We start from the raw sequence: 20,119 nt of genomic DNA, 5'->3' as shown, positions 1-20,119 counted from the left end.
ATTAACACTGCATTTAATTATTTTCTCAGTGTGATTTCTATCAGGTTCCTAAAGATTTGAATAGAAGGAGATTTCAGAATATTGTCTTGTTATTTAACATCCCTGATTAGTAGGAACTTCTAGTGAGCAGACCACCAACAATAAAGGTTGGTTTAAAGTAGGAGACTAGACTAATAGATTTCTCAGAGTCTCTTCTAGCTGTGTAATTCTGTGAAAGAGCATGCTGATTTTCAAATCTTTGTTGTTTTGGTATAGGACAGCATCTATATGTTCATTTGCTTGAATGGCAGAATGGTTAAGATGAGGGGCTAAGACCAATATTTCAGATCCATTATCCTTTTGCAAGAGGATAAAAGGAAAATTTTATATGTAGCTAGCACAGTGAGTCTTGGTTCCTATATTGCACCAAGGAGCACAGAACCAATAAGAGTACCTAAGGAATATTTGGAGAATTCACTCAATCATTCTGTTTGGTAATGATTGATGGGGCTCTGATGTTCAGTGATTCTGAGAACTATTAATTAGTAGATGAAGAGAAAATGACATAAGCAAATGAACATAATCCATTACAGTGGGTGTGGTTGGATTTGTTGTGTTTCAAGACAAATAAATTTTTTGATATTAACAGTTTTTATTTGCTCACTTGTACACTTACTTTGACCCTTAGGCATCATTTCTTTTTTTTATAAAACTAAACTTTGGGACTAAGTGTTTTTCCCCTTGAATTTTAGTATCTTAAATAATTTAGTTTTTTTTCTTTTTTACTCTCTAGGTAGGCTATAGCCTGCGCTTTCCCTTCCACCAAAGGTTTCCTAACTTTACATACAGAGAAAAGAGAAGAGAAACATATGATGGATGGAATACACGCCTTCTTTTTCCACTTGATTCATATACAGGACCCAGACAGCCTTTGGAGAATGATGGAGGATTGCCTGGTGAGAAAAACTCTATCCTTTTTTCCCTCCAAAGCACAAATGTTTATCTATAGCTTTTTTGAAAGTGTTTATAGCCACTTTTGTTTTTAACTAGGAACCCATATGGTATTTATGTTTTTTAAATGTTCTTATCCTTTTGCCAAAATGTGCTAATCTTTTAGAATTTGATTAAAGGAATGACATTTAGAAATGTAGCATTTAAGTAGCTTTTGTTATGTTTTTGAAAAAAAAGTACTTGGTTACAAATTTTGTTTTCTAATTTACACAAATTCAATTTGGTATATATTTTAAAGTGAGTATTGTGAGATGCTTTAAACTGTGTAATATAATAGTGGGGGTATAAGAAGGGCACATGAGTAGCTTGTTTGTCACACAGAAAAGCTACCAAAGGTTCATGTTACTCTGTGGCTCCATATTCACTTAAAAAAAACTCTCAGGATATTGCTGATGTTAACTTTTATTAGTAAGCTAGAAGGTATCTTTAATTAAAAACAAAGGTATTGGATGAAATAGCATAGAAATAAAAATTAAAATGGAGCATTTGTATCATAAATCTGGAGAATGACTTACCCCATTCTATGCTATGTGAATAGATCATGTATGTGTTTAGGGCACAATTGTTGCAGGCACTTCAGTCCTATGACACAAGAAGAATACCGACGTGCCAGATGCCTTCTAATGTTGTCCTTCCACTTATCTCTCTGGACCTGCTTTCTATTGGCTTGCACTTTCTGCTTGGACTTGTAGCTAGTTGTAATTGTTTTTTATGTTGTGACTTTGTCCTACCACTTCATCCTGCCTTCTGTACCGGCTCTTCTGGGTATCTCTGTTGTCCCTCTCAAACTTCTCTTGTCTCTTTTGGATACATATTCTTTGTTGTGCTATGCTCCTTGCTACCAGTTTCTGAGTTTCATTTCTTCTGACTCACCTCCATCTGTCTTAGCTCCAGTCTGCTAAGGTCTGGTGTGTAGAAATCTTCCTGATAAGGAAAAGTTAACAGCTCTTTAGCCAACCACATACAGATAACAAAAGTCATACAAACTTCCTCTAAATTTAGGTTAAATCTTGTCTCCCTAAAGCCTATGTTAGGGAATGATATTATAAGTCCTTTTGTTGTGGAAGAGCAGTTTCCTGATTCTCAAGGAGTTCCCACCGAAATTACCAGGCTCCAGTAAACCTTTAGAAAAATAAAGAAATTTATTAGAAATTCAAATGATTTGGAGGCAAGATGGATATTGCCTCTCCCAGATATAGGAGATTCTAGTTTGTCTATTTTTATAGGCAAAGTTGGTGACATGTGACATGTGATACATAAGGACAGAAAACTGGAGAGGGAGGGCAGCTGAGGTTAGGAATATTGTCCATCAGTGAGGTATGCAGATCTCAAAAGTATGGAACAGTATGTCATCTTTATCCATTTATAAGTGGTTATCAGGGACATTGTACTTCAGCCACACTGCATTCCTGAGGAGTCCTTCATTTGTCCCTGGGAAATTATAGGTTTTCTGCATCCCACTACATTTCCCCCTCTTATTTTTGGGAAAAGGAGTTCCCTCCTCCTAAAAGTCCAGAAATCTAGAGACCTGGGAAGAATGGGTGAAGGTCTCAACTTGTATAACTTCTTCAGGCTGACTTGGGACATTGAGGTATCCCTAATCAAGTCTGTGAGGGTAGAGTGTAGGCAGGTGGGATGGCAATGGATGTCACCATCTAAAATCTAATTGAGTATAACTGAGAAGAAACAAAATTTAATGAGTGTATTTAGGAAAGAGGGACCAAAAGTCAGGAGGAGGAATATTATCAATAAAGGAATTAGGTGGGGGTCAAGGATGGAAAATAAACAAGAGCTCTGTGAGGATCCTGAGTTTTCAGACATCCATTCCTTTGGCACCATCTTGACTTGTAGTGAGTGCTCAAAGATATGGATCCCAATGACGTGTGTGGGTGTCTGGTGATAAATGGCTAGGTCTGAGGGCCATCATAGTGAGAGCTAGACTGCCAGGGAGACTAGCAGCTAAAGAGAAAGAGTGAGATAAGAAAAAGGACAGCAGTGATGGGGCCAGCATGCTTTGAGAAGGACTGAGTGGAAGAAACATAGCACCAAGATTGGGGGCTATGATCTTTGTTTATTGTGACAAAAAGAAAGACTTTTATAGAGAGTAAAATACTAAGCATTACAACATTCTTGGGGAGTATTACTTTCCCACAGGATAATGTTCATGAAATGACTTCACACAAGATTGTTACCAGGGTTGTTATTACAGACATAAGCAAGTTGAGAAAGAGTGATGGCTAATCTCTTCTGCATAACTTAGAGAAAGGCAGGTTTGGTACTTTTAGTTATGATATTACAAAGACTTCTTTGCTCTTCAGAACAAGGGGGGACAGAGGACTCAGGGTTTAATGATGACCTTTGGCCAAGAGTAGCAGTGCCTTTGTGTGAGAGATTGGGACCTTGCCAGCAATCTCAGGCAAGCATGGTTGCTTTCCTCAGTGGGCCTGACTTGTCCATATATATGGACTCCATATTTATGTACTCCATTTTTCCTCCTTTTTTTTTTTGGAAATTATATTTCATGCGCAGAAGTCTTAACACTGCTAATAGTGACTATATTAAATTGTAAGAAAGAGGAAAAAATTATACATATAATGATGATAACAAAAACAAGAATAATATGTGCTAGAATCTGAGACAGTTTTCCAAAAAAGTTGAGACTTAAAAACATTGAGTATTGAATCTGCTATTGCTTTTATGTTTGCTTTAAGGACTAATTACTTTCAATAAAATGTGTTTCTGCAAATAAATCTTGTATGTCCATTGAAATGTCACTGGAGTGTTCTGCTCCAAAAATCCCTTAATATCGCTTCAATACCTATAGAATGGAGTATGGCAGCAAGAGCTATTCATACCTTCTAACAGAAAATTTATGTCATTCACTGTATTCCATTTCCAGTTCTTCTATCACTGACCCATTTTGCCTTAGGTTACAATTTTATTTTAATTTTAATTTTTTTTAAACCCTTAACTTTTGTGTATTGGCTCATAGGTAGAAGAGTGGTAAGGGTGGGCAAAAAGGATCAAGGACTTGCCCAGGGTCACACAGCTGGGAAGTGTCTGAGGCTGGCTCTGAACCTAGGACCTCCTGTCTCTAGGCCTGACTCTCAATCCACTGAGCTACCCAGCTGCCTCCTTAGGCTACAATTTTAAATAAGGCTTTGGCAGATATTCTTGTGCAGCTAAGTAACTGGGGGTCTTGGTGGTTAAAGCTTATGTGTCATTATACAATGTATTAACTTGTACTTATAGTAGTAAAGAATTATCAATCTTAATACTATCAAAATATGTCAGAGATCTCATCCAAGGTGGTAAGTGAGCCTAATATATAGTTGTTTGTGTCCCTGCCATGCTTAACAGAACAACCATTATCAAAAATACCATTTCAAATGTTACTTTATGCCCTTGAGTCTGTATGATGTATAAAGTTCTATTGTGCTGGGGCTTTTGACTTGATCCCAGGCCTGCTTCTTTTGTCCTCCTGGTTGTTGATCTGTGATGTCTTCTTGCTGGCTGCATTTCTCAGCTGCCTCTGAAAAAATACAATTGACCCCTCTGCTCCTTAGTGGGTTGGGGTCTTTGATTGGTTAAAATGTCCTTCCATTTAACATAGTCCTGACTGCTTTTTGAGTCATGAAAATGCCTTGTAGCAGCATTTAGATTGTTCTCATCAAAGATTAAAATTTGAGTGTGAATATGACATTGTCTTTGGGGGATCTAATCATCTTCCCCTTTATTATTTAAAAGAAAATATCCTAGTGATGTGATTCCCACAAACCTTTTTTCTTAAATGACAAAAAAAATCTGATTTCATTCATATAAAATTCATAATCTCAAACAACCTTTCTATTTTTAGCTTACTTATTCTGATCTGCTTCAAGTAACTGTATTTTCCTTCAGCTTATCTATACAGTAAATGTCAATTCTGTATATTCTTTTGTACCTTATTTATTTTTCCATGATAATTAAAAAACTTTGACTTCCTGTCTTAAATTCTAATAAAATTAGTTTGTGATGAGATAGGTTTACTTCTCTAAAAGAATCATTAATAGTTTAGTCCTACTTGATTAAAATCATAGGCATACTATTTCTCAATTTATGTGGATTTCCATGTAATAAAGCCAATAGTGGAATCCTTATTCTAATAAATAATTAACTTGATTTGTGATTGGTAACATAATCTGTTCTGCCAGTGTTGTCTTCTTTCCTAGTGCTGCTGTGAGAAATGGAGGGGCCTTAGGGGAAAAATAGCAGAAAGGCAAAGGGAGGACAGAGGTGGAGTGGGGGTAGGGGTTAGGAGGTGTGGAGCTAGAGCCACAGCCTGACATAGGTGGAATCTGGGTAGAGGAAAGCAGGGGGAAGGGTGAGGTGAGGAGAGTCTGATCTCCAGTTTTTGGCCTCTTATCAAGTTATGTTTCTCTATGCATTTAAACAATTCATTAGTAGGTAATCCATTACTTTCATTTTTTTGTCAAATCCTGCTTTATCTCTCATTTTACTCTGTAAAAAATTATTTTAGTTCTTTAAATCCAGTAAAAAATGATTATAGGCACTTTTTCTCTTCTTGTGTGTCAGGAAAGAGTTAATGGGTTTGCAGAGAGTTTTTAAACTCCTTAGTCAAAGCTGTCTTCTAATTTATTTTGTCTTTATCTCCTGGTTTGTTTATATTAGTGAGGAATGAGAAAAAAAATCCTTCACTAACCACCTTCTCTTTTTAACTCTTTACTTTTTGAATTTGCATGTTTAAAAACCTTCATATTATATTTCTCTCAATGGATTCTAATTAAAAACTCCACAACTTTCAAATATATTTAGATAATGACTGTAATGATCTGTTACCTTGATCTTTCAATGTAATATTCTCTCACTGACTTCTATTTGCTTTTAAATTTAATCTCAAAACATTTACTCTTTTTGAAACTTCTGCTTCAGGTAGATTCATGTTGTCTATTTTTGTGATACCTCCACATAGCTACATACATTTTTCATACAATATATTTGTCTTATTGTTAATTTATGTCTTTCATATGCTTATTCTATGCCTCTATAACACTCTATGAATTGCTTTTGCCATCACTTAACTTCAATTTTATAAGGTATTCTGTCCCATGCTATTATCAATTCCTTTATAAATTGCAACATTCACATATATAATTTACATCATATCTTTACATGTAGTCTTATCCCATTCACTTTAAGAATCAATTTTTCTTCATAGTAAAATTCATATACCATTTGTGTTTACCCAGAATTGCATGCTGACAATATTGCATTTGAATACATTTACCCCTAAACTATGAAATTGTTATTATCCAAAATACAAAGTCTGATAACAATTCATATATCCTAACCCATTACAACTGTTTAGAAATTCAGAAATTCCTTCTTGCAATATTTCAAACTCTTAAGCCTGTGTCATTTTACATTTGCAGATTGACAGCTTTAAAATTTCTCCTCCAGTATTCATTGTAATGTCACTTATTGCTTGCCTAATACATACATTAAAATAACATCTCCACATACTCATTTAAAGACTCAAATTTTTGATCATACAGAATTTTCTCCATATTACATTACAATTTCTTTCAGAAAGCTTGTATTAATTCTTATGGATTTTACACTTATTGCACTAGACCTTATCTTTATTCAAGCAGCTAGAACAGCTCTTATCAAAGGTTTACTTCCCAAACTAAAATCCTTTTTGCCAGTTGGGCTATTTACCCATAATTATTTATTAATAATTAAAGAAAACATTATATTCCCAGTTTTTAGTTGACTCAAATATCTTAGGTATGTCAAAACATTCAAATCTGTAACCATTATTGATGTCAAATCCTAGTGAGAATAGATAATTCTTTCACTGTTAAGTTTTGTATAGAATCAAACTAATCTGAAGTTTTATAGAACTTGACAAATACTTTTCAACCTTGAATTACTTCACAATACCATAAGTACATTTCCAAATCATTAGTAGTTTTTCCACAGTCATATATATTAACCTTTGAAATTAATCCTAAGTAAAAATCCTCCTTTTTTCATCTTTTATCAGTTATAGATAGTCTTAAAGTTTAAGAGGTTACCTTACTTTGTCATGTACCAGAGAATCTCAGGCAGGGAGAATCAGATTTATTTTTAACTCAATCCCCATTTTTTTTTTGTGTGCACACAAAAGTATGAAAGACACAATCACTGAGGACAGGACAGGGTTAAAACATCAAGGACATTTAACATAGGGGTTTGAGAGGGTGCTTCTGAATCAGTGTTTTTCTGGGATTATCTGCTGTTTTTGTTTTTTCTTGGCATGGAGTGTTAAAAATCCTTGAATGTCTCTTGGCTAAAGCACTTACAAATTCTTTTAATCTCTGTCCATTCTGGTTTTTTTTTAGGGCACTGCACCTTTAAATGTCTTATCTGGTAGTGAGCATAAAAAAGCAGTTTTTCTTTTGAGAATGGAACATTTTTGCTATATTTGTGATTTATTCTAAGACTTAGTCAAAATTCTTTTATGTCCTGATTTTTGTGCTTAGTTAATTCTGTTACTGTTTCCCTTTTTCTAGCAATATGTTGTGCTGTCCCTTTAAAAATGTAACTTACGAATTCTGGAGTTTGGCGGAACCGTGATCTGTTGATTCCTTGTCCTATTGTGGGAAACATTTTCCATATTTCATATTCTTGGTTGTTTAAGCTTGTTTTGTGTTTTTTGCATCCTTAAAGAATGGCTCGTGGTCAGGAATCTTGTGAGAGAAGTGGTCATGCTGGCAGTGGATCCCTGCTGCTTGAAGAGAATCAGATTAGAACATGGCTGTTTCTGGCTACTGTCCCTGTCTAGGGCATCATGGGTGGGTGGCTAGTGATGAATGGTTAGATCTGAGGGCCATTGCAGCCATGGAGAGTGAGACCTAGACTGCTAGGGAGACTAGCAGCTAAAGAGAAAGAGTGAGATAAGAAAAAGGACAGCAATGATGGGGCCAGCATGCTTTGAGAAGGACTGAGTGGAAGAAACATAGCACCAGGACTGGGGGCTATGATCTTTGTTTATTGTGACAAAAAGACTTTTATAGAGAATAAAATACTAAGCATTACAACAATCTTGGGGGCTATTACTTTCCCACAGGATAATGTTCATGAAATGACTTCACACAAGATTGTTACCAGGGTTATTACAGACATAAGCAAGTTGAGAAAGAGTGATAGCTAATCTCTTCTGCATAACTTAGAGAAAGGCAGTTTTGGTACTTTTAGTCATGATATTACAAAGACTTCTTTACTCTTCAGAACAAGGGGGCACTCAGAGTTTAATGATGACCTTTGGCCAAGAGTAGCAGTGCCTTTGTGTGAGAGATTGGGACCTTGCCAGCAATCTCAGGCAAGCATGGTTGCTTTCCTCAGTGGACCTGACTTGTCCCAGTTACTCCATATTGCAGGAAACTTGGACAGTTTAGGTTAGATTTGCCCTGCCCTTCCTGATTAACAGACAAATTAGTAAACCTCTGATCTCTCTTTTTGCTTAACCTTGTTAAGGGAGTTGGTGGGTTCCCAATCTCCCTTTTGTCTCTACTGCAGGTAGAAGAGAGGCAAAAGCAAAATATCAGTCCAGTTAAAATGGATTTTGGCCTAATATGTTACTATCCTGATCTTGAGTTCCCTGTTCAACTTGTGAACAGTAGAAATTAGTATGTAGGTACAGTAATATAGAAAGTAAAGGTAATATAATAGCAATTAACAACATTAACATTGGGTTTCTTTGTATATATTAGCTTATCCCCAGTGCCAACATTTCAGAACTCAGATGTTATGTGAATTTAAAAAACCCATCCTTTGACATCAGGAATCAGTAGATTTGCTTCTTTTGATTCAAGTTGCTTGTAGAGATCCTTTAGAGCAGTGATTCCCAAAGTGGGCGCCACCGCCCCCTGGTAGTTGCTGTAGCGATCCAGAGGGGCAGTGATGGTCACAGGTGCATTTATCTTTCCTATTAATTGCTATTAAAATTAAAAAAAATTATTTTCCAGGGGGCTAAGTAATAATTTTTCTGGAAAGGGGGTGGTAGGCCAAAAAAGTTTGGGAACCACTGCTTTAGAGGTTCCTGCTTAAAATCTTTTACAAAACAGATCTCAATGCCAATTATTACAGGTTTTTGAACTTATAAATAACAGCACTTTTGCAGCTAGATTTCTCTACCTCAGGTTCCATAAGAAATACTGAAATTTCTGGGTCAAAATTCTGAGTCAAAGATCCAAATTTCAATTGTGGTAAATTAAAGTTGGAGGTCCTACCATGCCAGCCTGTGGCAAGAACATTCCATGCATTTTCACAGCTGTTTCTACAGGCCCTTGACAGCTGATACAAATCATTGATTAACAAAAACTCACATACTTAAACTATGTTAGCTAACAGTTGATAAGCAAAACCATATGAAGGCAATAAATAAAATTTCAATTAAGTGATTACATAAATAAATATGCTTACAAGAAATCAATTATCATCCAATTGAAACAAAAACTTGGGGTAGGGTGCAGATGCCCTTAAGTAAGTAATTTCCAATTGCATACAGAGAACAGTATATATTAAAGTTGCCTAACGTAAAGCATATTTAGTTGTTGAGAACATTCAGGTTTCAAGGACTTCAACTATCAATTCACTTGATTATTTGGGATATAGAATGACTACACATTAGACTGAAAATAGTCACATTTTACAATTTACTTACTGCTCATATCTCCCCTTGACTAATTGCTCTGATTATAGAAATTTGTTTCTTGGTTTCAGTGTCTCTCTGTTGCTTCTGGTCAAAAATACAAACTCCCACAATCCTACCTGGAGCGTTGCCTCCCACAGTAGAATGTGAACTACTTAAAGGAAGGTAACTGTGGCAGGTAATGAACCTTATTCTAGGCACCAGGTTTTGCAGTCATGTGTTGGAGTCATGTTGATGATTGGATTGAATGATTGGATCTAAGGGCCATCGTAGCTGCGGAGAGTAAGAGCTAGTCTGCTAGGGAGACTAGTGGCTAGAAAGAAAGAGTGAGATAAGAAGAAGGACCTGAAAGATTGGGGCCAGCATGCCTGAGAAGGACTGAAAGGAAGAATCACAGCACCATGACTAGATCTTCATTTATTATGACAAAAAGGGAGACATTCTTGGGTGCTCTTAGGGAAAGGCAGTTTCAGGGTTTAATGATGATCAAGAGTAGCAGTGCTTTTGTGTAAGAGATTCAGACTTAACCAGCAATCTCAGGCAAACATGACTGCTTTCCTCAGTGGGCTTGATCTGTCCTGAGATCCTCCTATTAGGTATCTGTTCTTTCTTGTTTTGGGGTCTGAGGGCCTAGCACCTTACTTGAAACAGAAGAAGTGATTTGTTGGCTGATAGAAGGGTCTCTGCCTTCTAGAGGTACTCAAACAGACCTTGAGAATTAAGAGTACTTCCCTGGAGTTGATCTTTCCTTTCCCCTAAGCAAGAAAAGAACCCTGTTTACCTGAACCTGTACCACAGTACCAGTAAAGTACACATTTTAGTTTATTTCTCCTTGTTGTGGATTTGAGTTGTTTCTTTTCAGTCCTTTCTGCTTGAACCAAGAACCTTTTTGTGCTACTGATATATTGCTGTCAGATTCAATTATTTGAGCTTTTCTAGTTTGGTCCAGGAACTGTTCTCCTCTCCACTGCTCTGTGACTGCTTCTGTCCACTTCCTTCTCAGAGATCATGCAATTCCCTGAAGAATCTGCATAATTGCAGACTTCTCTTTAGAGGCCCAGGCCTGTATCTTTGTGAAACCTTGCTCTCCACTCTGTGTGGTCTTCTCTTAAGGTTTCTTAAATTTCTCAGCTATTTAAAAGTGAACTTGAACTAATGTGCCACAGTAGTAAGGAATTTAGCTTTATATCTTAGGTAGGTATGTTTTTTTTAAAACATGAAATTTACTGATGAGTAAATTTTATGATTTTTACATATTAAAAATTTTAATGTGAAATATGTACTTAATTTGACATTGAGTTCTGTTCACAATATTTTTCTTTTTACATTTAGTTTTACATTTTTCAATGAACAGAAAATTATTTTTTCCCTCCTCCCCTAATTTGGAAAGAAAAGGAAAGCAAAACAAATTCTTACATTTCTCATGTCCAAAAAGTGGACAGGAGGAGGAACATTTAGAAGAACATGTGATTGAGGCCAGCCATGTGGGGACCTGGCCAGAATCCGGAGAAAAAATAGAAGGAAGAACATATGGGGGAGAAGTCAGATATGTGGGGGCTGGACATGGACACAGACAAGAGAGGATGGATGACATGTGAGCTGGGGACAATTATGTGATTCCCAAATGAGTTTGAATGGTAGAAAGACAGGCAGAGGCTGGCGCATAGTGGGGTGAGAGGAGTGGGGCAAAGTTCTCTCTGTCAGTGCTAGAGGTTTCAAGACAAGCCCCTGATACAGCTATTTTCCTCCCAGTCTTTCTGCACATCAGTTATATATAGCTTTCACTTGTTGGAGGGTTTTTTCCCCTTTGGTGGGGGTGAGATGGGGAAACCTATGGATCAGAGTCAAAGGACAGGAGCAAATAGAGAGTGCAGCACTATGCAATAACTAACATAGGTAGTTTTTTTTAAATGTGGATTTCTTTCAGAATTCCTTAGAGAAAGTCAAATTTGTATAAGGCTAATGCAAATTTGTGTAAAGTGAGAACTGTCTTTAGTTAGTTTCTTGGAAAATGACTCATGACTTTTTTGCTTGTCAATATGTAATGGGTTTTATTTTTCTTGCCTTTTTAATGAATAAAAGAGAGAGAATGGAGGAGAAAATTTAGAACTGAAAATAGAATAAAATTAAATAAAAACCAAAGAAAATGGAACAAAAAATAAAAATGGATTCATTGTCAATGAGATGTCTTGAGATTCAATCCTTAATGCTCCATGCCCATCTCTCCACTGTGGACTTTATCTGCAGAATATCTTCTGGCTACTTCATTCCCAGAGCCAAGCTTTGTCTGAGGGCATGTACCAGTCCTCTACCTTCCCCTGCCTCCCAATCTATAGACTTTTGGTTGCTATGTAAAACAATTTACATAATCTCTTCTTAAGACTGTGCCTTCCAAATGTATTTGAATGCTCTTCCTCTTGTCCCAAGTGGATATTCCAATGCTTTGGTGAGGGATCCCAGATGATAATGCTCTCCTCCATTAAAGACTCTTTATTATTACTACTTTGTAGCTTTGTTTTATTCAGGTTAATGTATTTTGGAGACCCTTCTGAGATTCCAGGTTTCCCACCCCACCAAATTGCTGATTGATCCCAGAATCTTGGTACCAGCAGGGAATCATTGTGTTCTAATCCAGATTGGACTTGGCATGTCTGCATGGGTAATCAAACTCTCGAATATTTGAACTCTTTTTTTGACTTGAGTTCTTGGTTCTTTGAATGAGAGTTTGGCAAAAAGATCATGGATTATATTGGATCCATTCTGACATCTGACATCCTTTGGGATGCTGCCAAGTATCTCTTTTCAAATTCAAATTTAGGGTTCACTTAAGTGCTTGAATAATTTTGTACATTTGTTTCTTTGTGGAATATATTCACTTTTTTTAAACCTTTAACTTTTGTCTTAGAATCAATACTCACTATTGATTCCAAGGAAGAAGAATGGTAAGAGCTAGGAAATGTCTGAGGCTATATTTGAACCCAGAATCTCCAATCTCTAAATCTGGCTCTCTAGCTGTTCCTTGCTTTGTGAAACATACATGGTTTATTCTGACAGGCCCTCTTTCACTTCAAGGGGAGAGTTTCCAGTATACATGGTGTGTGTGTATATATATGTATGTGTATTAAGCATATTTGTGTGTTTCTATGTGTGTATGTCCCTGAGTAAAGCAAGGTGTTTTTTCTCTTCTCCTCCTTGCCCTCCAAGCAAGGGGAGGGTAAGGGTATGGTATACATAATGGAAGATAAGAGTGGTAGGGAGATAGAAATAGCTCGTTTCCCTAGTTGCTCCCTTTTATTTTTTATTTACTTTTTTAAAACCCTTAACTTCTGTGTATTGGTTACTTGGTGGAAGAGTGGTAAGGGTGGGCAATGAGGGTCAAGTGACTTGCCCAGGGTCACACAGCTGGGAAGTATCTGAGGCTGGATTTGAATGTAGGACCTCCTGTCTCTAGGCTTGACTCTCAATCCACTGAGCTACCCAGCTGCCCCAGTTGCTCCATTTTAAAAAAGTAATTTGTTTCTAACTAACTAAAATTTTAATTGGAAATTGATCATGAGTATTAGAAATTATAAATTCTATTGAATTTGAATTGAACCCCCAAATTAAGTTTTGTAGGTTATTTTTATTTTGAGGCTGAGAAATGTCTTGAACAATCAAAAGATAAATAGAATTTGATTAGAACTTTTAATTGTATATTTCAAAGATTAAAGAAAGGTTTGAAGGAAGTTTGGCTTTAAATGGGAAACTTGTGTGAAGCTATAGAAAGTACTATAATAAAAATTGGAGAACTTAGTTTTAGAGCTTTGCCCGTTTTGCATCTCTAAAATATATTTAGATCAAAGTTTTTCTATAGTGGCCTTAAATGCCATCAAATTAGAATGTTAGCTACTAATGTTTAAAATGTAGGTTAAATGTTGTTAAGAATTGGAAAGTACAATTCCCTTTTTAGTTCTTTCCAGATTCTAAAAGGTGAAAAGCATGCAAAAGAGAGAGGAGAATAAGTATGGCTTAATTGGGAAAAATGCTTTGAGTTGTTTAAAGCCAAGATGGCAGAAAAGGTAGACAGACCATTGTCATTGCTACCAATTTCTCCTCCAAAAAACACTATGTAATACCTCAAAATGAATTTTGGAGCAACATAATCCACAAAAATATGGAGTGAAATAATTTTTCAGTTCAAAGTGACTTAGAAGACCATGAAGAAAGATCCAGTGCACATAGGGGTAGAAGTGGATCACAAAGCTGCATGCCAAGGTAGGACCTACTGTGGCAACAAGGCCTTGGGTACTACTGAATCAGCAGCAAAGGCTTCCAGAGCTGTCAGCCACAAATGGTAAGGAGGGATTGGACAACTGCTCTAAAGGAAATTGCAGTGGTCCCTTTGCTCTTTCTTGGTGCAAGACTCTTGTTGCATTGCCCATATATAGATCCAGGAGACAGTCCTGGGATGTGGTCTCAGGGTGAGGAGGGGCACCAGCACACCCCAGAACTTGTAGCAAAAGGGGAACAGGGGACCCTGGTTACACTTTCAAGGGAAAAAAAGAGAACTTGGGGTTACTCACAGATAAGAGCAAAGGCCAGGAGAATATTAAACACACCTTTCCTTTGAAAGGAAATTTCTTTATCTTAACTAAATTAAGTATTTAGAGAACTCCATCCTTTTAACTCAGAAACTTGTGAATCCTTCTGATAAGAGTATACGCCCTCAAAAGACGAGAGGTGGATCCCACAGACACTGTCCTTCCCCTCCTTCCCTTCCTCCCCCCCAACCCCCCCACTCCCCGGCAATGCTAGGCAAATTTGGAAGCTATGATTGGTTCCTGTGAAGTGGGGGAGAGACAGGAAATAACATGGAAAAAGGACTATAAATGATCATGTTTTCCTGGATTTGGCTCTCTTCTGGCTTGAAGATATTCCTGCCTGGGCTTTTGGAGGGACTCTTTTCTTGGATTCTGTGTGGTGAGTAGAGCTACTCTCTTTTCCTTGGAGTCATTCTGCTTTGGTGGAACTCTGGCTGAAGACAGTACTAGGACTTCTGGCTGAGGTTACTGAGAAATCCATGTGGGGATTGAGGCTTGGGGAAGGTCCTGCCAGGGGCTGAGCCAGACTTCACCAGAGAAGTGCATAGGGCTGGTAGGTTTGTTAAGGCTCTGTCTCTTTTCTACATTTCCCACTTCTACTTTTTCTACCATGTAAATAAAAGCTGCTATCAGTCATTTTGACTTAGGGGCTAATATTTTATAAATGACAACCACTTTTATAACTCTCATACTGAGTCAAAACCTAAATTTACATCGTACCACTTTGGAAGAACCAAAAGCAGATAGATTCCCCAGTGCCAGCGTTGAAGGCAGCTGCTCAAAGAATCTGAAGTTTGGAACAATTCTTCCTTCACCACAGTTACAAAACCCAACATTAACAATTTTTTTTAAATTAAAAGGAAAGAAAAAGGCTGTAAAATGAGTAAACAATGAAAAAAGTAACAGCATGGAAAATTATTTTGGTGACAAATAAGACCAAAACACAAACTCAGAAGAAGACAACTCTAAGAAAAATATGAATTGGTCTCAAGCCCAAAAAGAAATAATGGAGTACCTAAAAAAGGATTTAAAAATCAAATAAGAGAGCTAGAAGAAAAATTGGGAAGATAAATGAGAGTAATGCAGGAAAATCATGAAAAAAGAGTCAACAGTTTGGTAAAGGAAGTACAAGAAAATAATGAAGAAATTAGTACCTAAAAAACAGAATAGGCCAACTGGTCAAAGTGGCACAAAAATCAACTGAAGAAAAGAACTTTCTAAAAATCAGAATTGGCCAAATGGAAAAAGATTTTTTTAAATGCACTGAAGAGAAGAACTTGTTAAAAGGCAGAATTGACCATATGGAAAAAGAAGTACAAAAACTCACTGAGGAAAAGAATTCTTTAAAAAGTAGAACTGGCCAAATAGAAAAAGAGATACAAAAGCTCACTGAAGAAAATCAGTCCTTAAAAATTAGAATTGGGCAAGTGGAAGTTAATGACTCCCTGAAACATCAAGAAACACAGCCAAAAGAATGAAAAAAAAATAGAAGAAAACGTGAAATATCTCATTGGAAAAACAACTGACCTAGAAATAAATCCCAGGGCAATCATCTAAGAAATATTGGGCAACCTGAAAACCATGATCAAGAAGAGAGTTTAGACATCATCTTTCAAGAAATTGTTAAGAAAAACTACTCTGATATTCTAGAACCAGAGGGTAAAATAGAGATTGAAAGAATCCACTGAAACATGATATTATAGACACCAAAGAAGCTAGGACTTTAACCAAAAATTAATTACCTTGAATATATACCTGAGCATAATCCCTCAAGGAATAATATGCATTCAATGAAAAAAGAGGACTTTCAAACATTCCTGATGAAAAGACCATAGCTGAATAGAAAAGTTGACTCTCAGAAAGAAGACTCAAGAGAAGCATGAAAAGGTAACTAAGAAAGAGAAATCAAAAGACATTCAGTAAGGTTAAGTTGTTTTTATATACATGAGAAGATGATTCTTATAACTTATAAGAGCTTTATTATCATAGCAGTTAGAAGTTAGTTAGGAATATATGTAGCCAATGAGGAATGTTGAATACAGTCTTTGCTGTCCAACAATTCCAGGAGAAATCCAGGAGCAGAATAGAAGCCTATAACATTTGTTGAACTGACCAAATCCTTAGATATTGTCAGTCATGAGGGTTTGTTGAAGATCATGGCAAAATTTGGTTGCTCAGAGAAGTTCATCAGTATTGCTCCCCAGTTCCATAATAGCATGCTTACATGGGTTTTGGATAATGGATAGTGTTCTCATGCTTTCCCAGTCACCAATGGAGTGAAGAAGGGCTGTATGCTTGTTCCCTTGCTTTTTAGCATACTGTTTTTAGCAATGTTATTTAATAGTTTCAATGTAAGTGAAAGGAAATGAAGTGAATTAATTTTTCTAAAATTAAGCTTTTATTAATATTTTTTGTTTCTTACATTGCCATAATTTTCTCAAGTATCTCTCCTTCTTCCCCTTCTACAGAGCCATCTCACAGGACAAGAAGTGCTTTTTGGAGAAAAAAAATAAATCACAACTGATCAAACATTGAAAAAAGTCTGAAAATGTTTAATAAGTTATACCTCTAGACTTCCCACCTCCAGGAAGAGATAGGATGGAGGTATCTTCTCATATCTCTTCATTTGAATCCTGGTTGATCTTTATAATTGTGTTTATTTTTTATTTTTGTGTGTGTAGTTCTTTCCATTTATATTGTTGTAATTGCTGTATATGTTTTTTTTGGTTGAACTTACTGCACTCACCATTAATTCATATAGATCTTAACATAATTCTCTGTATTAATCACACATATAATTTCTTATAGCTCAGTGATATTACATTACACTTATTTACTACTTGTTTTGCTATTCTCCATGGGTATCTACTTTGTTTTCAAGTCTTAGTTATCACAAAAAATGCTGCTATAAATATTTTACAGTACATAGGAACTTTCTTCCTATCTAGGACTTTCTTGGGATATTTCTATCATTTTATTTGCAGAACTGCAAATTGCTTTCTGAAATGGCTGTACCATTTCATAACTCCACCAACAATATGTGTGCTTACTTTTCCACAATTCCTTCAACACTGACTGTTGCAATTTTCTATAATTTTTGCTCATGTGCTGTCAGGTAACTGACAAACATTCAGGGGTCCTGGAGAGGTGAGGAGAATGAGATATGGTGAGAAGGATGACATGCGTCAGGAGGGCCACTGAAGCTGGTCAATCAGGGGCAAGGTTTATTGATCATACCTAGTAGTATTGATCACATTACTTTTATAGGGAAAGTGATGCAGGCTAAGGGACTAGGTAAGCTTTTTACACAGACAATGGTAACTTAGTAATGATTAGACAGAATTTTCTATAGGATAATAATTCATTATGTCAGTGTGTAACCATCTAACAGAGTTTCTCATAGAATTCTTGCACCAGTGATTTTTTGGGAGAACATTTAGTATTTGGGAAGGAATTTAATTAAGTTCTCATGCTGGTGGGGGAGAGGGGGAAGCTACGTGTCTGACTACTTTTAGGTTATGGCTGTGATTTTACTGGGGCCTATTCTCACTATTGGGGGCTACATCTGTTCCTTTTTACTTTAAATTAAACAAATGAAGGCAGGGTAAGTGAGTGTATGATTTGTATGGATTGAGTAAGGCTAGAAAGTTAAATTCCAATTCTATTCACTTGGAAATGGAACTTTTAAAATTTCATTTTTTACTTGGGCCTTTTTTTAGATTGTTTCTCAGAATATGCTGTGTGTGCTGACCATAGTGTTTTTTCATAGGCAGATGAAGAAAAGTTGTTTTGCAGGTCTCAGCAGCTTCAGTGTTTATAGAGAGCTGAAAATGTTTATAGCTCTTGCCCAGGGTACCCAGCCTTAAATCAGTGGTCCAAACCTAGGGGTACTAAGATCGCCATCTCAATAAGGCCTTTCCTTTGAGCTTTTTGCCTAGCATTAGTTCAGTGATGGGCAACCTTCTGAGCGTGGTGTGTCAAAATTCACCAAAAAACCAAGCATAACTTGGGTGGTATGTCACTTTGAGAAAAAAACCGTAATTTCATGATATTTATAGTTTAAATAACAAAAATGTATAATTGTAATATGTAACTGTATTTAATAAACCAAAATAGGTAAATTAATGTAGATAGAATTGTCATCTATAGTGCACAGAGTGTCTACACTATACTACTGCAAATGTTTCATCCTCGGTATGTGGCTGCATGCAGCCGCGTGTCATCGAAAATGGCTATGTGTGTCAGGGCTGACACACATATAGATTTTCCATCACTGCCTTAGTTGTATTGTTAGGCTTTTGTTGAGACTCAAGATCCTTTTGCCTTTATGCGAAGCATCACATATCACAGTTTAAGAGAAGTATTCTTATTAGGCCTCATTCTGTTAGCATCTAATTCTTGGTTCCATAAGCCAAGCAAATATTGACTTCTTTATAAGTCAGATTTGTTTAATTTCTAACTGTCCATGCTATTATGTTACTAAGGATTATGTTCTGTGATGGGGTAATATACTATGATTTGGTATGTAATCTTTTCTTCCTAATTAAATCTGCAATAAGTGTTTGGTGTAAGATATTTATGCTAAGTTTTGCAAAGTGTGGCTCTATTATGCTGTGCTGTCTTCTGGTGGAATAAGTGTGAAGTTAATTTTTGTCTAAGTACTAAGGTTTGGGAGTATAATATATGAAACAAATATGATCAGTTATAGAGATAAGAAGGGGAAATAGAATTTGAAAACTTACATTTGACACAGAAATAATTATATCTAATACCAGAATACACAGCTGTAAATCATTGTTACATTTTTCAAGGTAGCTGAACCATAACAATAGTAATAATTGGGCTGGGGTTAATAGTTAAGATTGATCAGACCTAAGGAGGCTTGCCACCTCCAGAGATTGTTCTGCTATGTGAACTGTTCTTTTGGCTTATCTCCAAATCATGGGTTTTGGTGACTTGGGGCTTCAGAGTGGTCATCTGGATTTTTCATATTTGATTATTCCTGAAAGGTTCTCTGTTGTCAGGTGTTCATTTCCTGTGTAAATAAAACAAAACTTTTGACCTCCCCATCTTATATTTCTGGTTGTTTTTTTTGTTTGTTTGTTTGTAAATAGGTTACTCCAATTCATATTCAGTTATTATACAGATGAGTTAACTTAAAAGAGATTCATTGTAACTCCAGTTGAAACAAAAACGTGGGGTGGGGTCCAGTCTCTTAAGTAAGTAGTGGAACATATTTGATTGCTACACAATTCAAATTTCTGGGGCTTCAATTATTATTTCTCTTTGCTTTGATTATAACAATTTTCTTTGAAAGGAAAAAGCAGGGAAAGGATTAAACACTGTTTGACTTCAGGTAAGAGTCAGAGTTATTCTTTTTCTTTTGAATGGTGAGTACAGTTCAATGATCTATTAGACAACTATACCTGAATTCAAAACTCAAAAATAATATTAGATGCAATCTCAAAAGCTTTTACCTTAAACAACAAATCTCACCAATTACATCTTGGAGGTGAAAAAATTCCAAGATTTACATATATAATGAAAAGTTTTTATTTTATAAGTCATTACAACCAATTCTTCTTTCCAATAATTTTCCAGTCTTTTCTGAGTTTTTTTTAACATTTATTAATATTCATTTTTAACATGGTTACATGATTCATGCTCCACCTTTCCCCTTCAACCCCCCCCCCGCACCCCCCCCCCAAACTTGGCCGATGCGCATTTCCACTAGTTTTGTCATGTGTCCTTGATCAAGACCAATTTCCAAATTGTTGGTAGTTGCATTGGTGTGGTAGTTTCGAGTCTACACCCTCAATCATGTCCACCCCGACCCATGCGTTCATGCAGT

General features: G+C 36.3%; 1 protein-coding gene across 1 annotated transcript in view; it reads left to right on the top strand.

Annotated features, from left to right (window-relative positions):
• Positions 1-847: 847 nt before the first annotated feature.
• The window catches only part of LOC123248576 (phospholipid-transporting ATPase ABCA3-like), a gene marked incomplete at its 5' end in the record, with an annotated part of 354,036 nt that continues 334,764 nt past the window's right edge, over positions 848-20,119 (top strand). The window contains one exon of the mRNA XM_044677403.1: positions 848-935. Within this exon, the coding sequence (XP_044533338.1) occupies positions 848-935 (88 nt within the window). The remainder of the gene's footprint in view (positions 936-20,119) is intronic.

This window comes from Gracilinanus agilis, chromosome 1 (genome assembly GCF_016433145.1).
Source record: "Gracilinanus agilis isolate LMUSP501 chromosome 1, AgileGrace, whole genome shotgun sequence".
NCBI classification, from domain to species: Eukaryota; Metazoa; Chordata; class Mammalia; order Didelphimorphia; family Didelphidae; genus Gracilinanus; species Gracilinanus agilis.
This window is presented reverse-complemented; position numbering and strand designations above follow the sequence as displayed.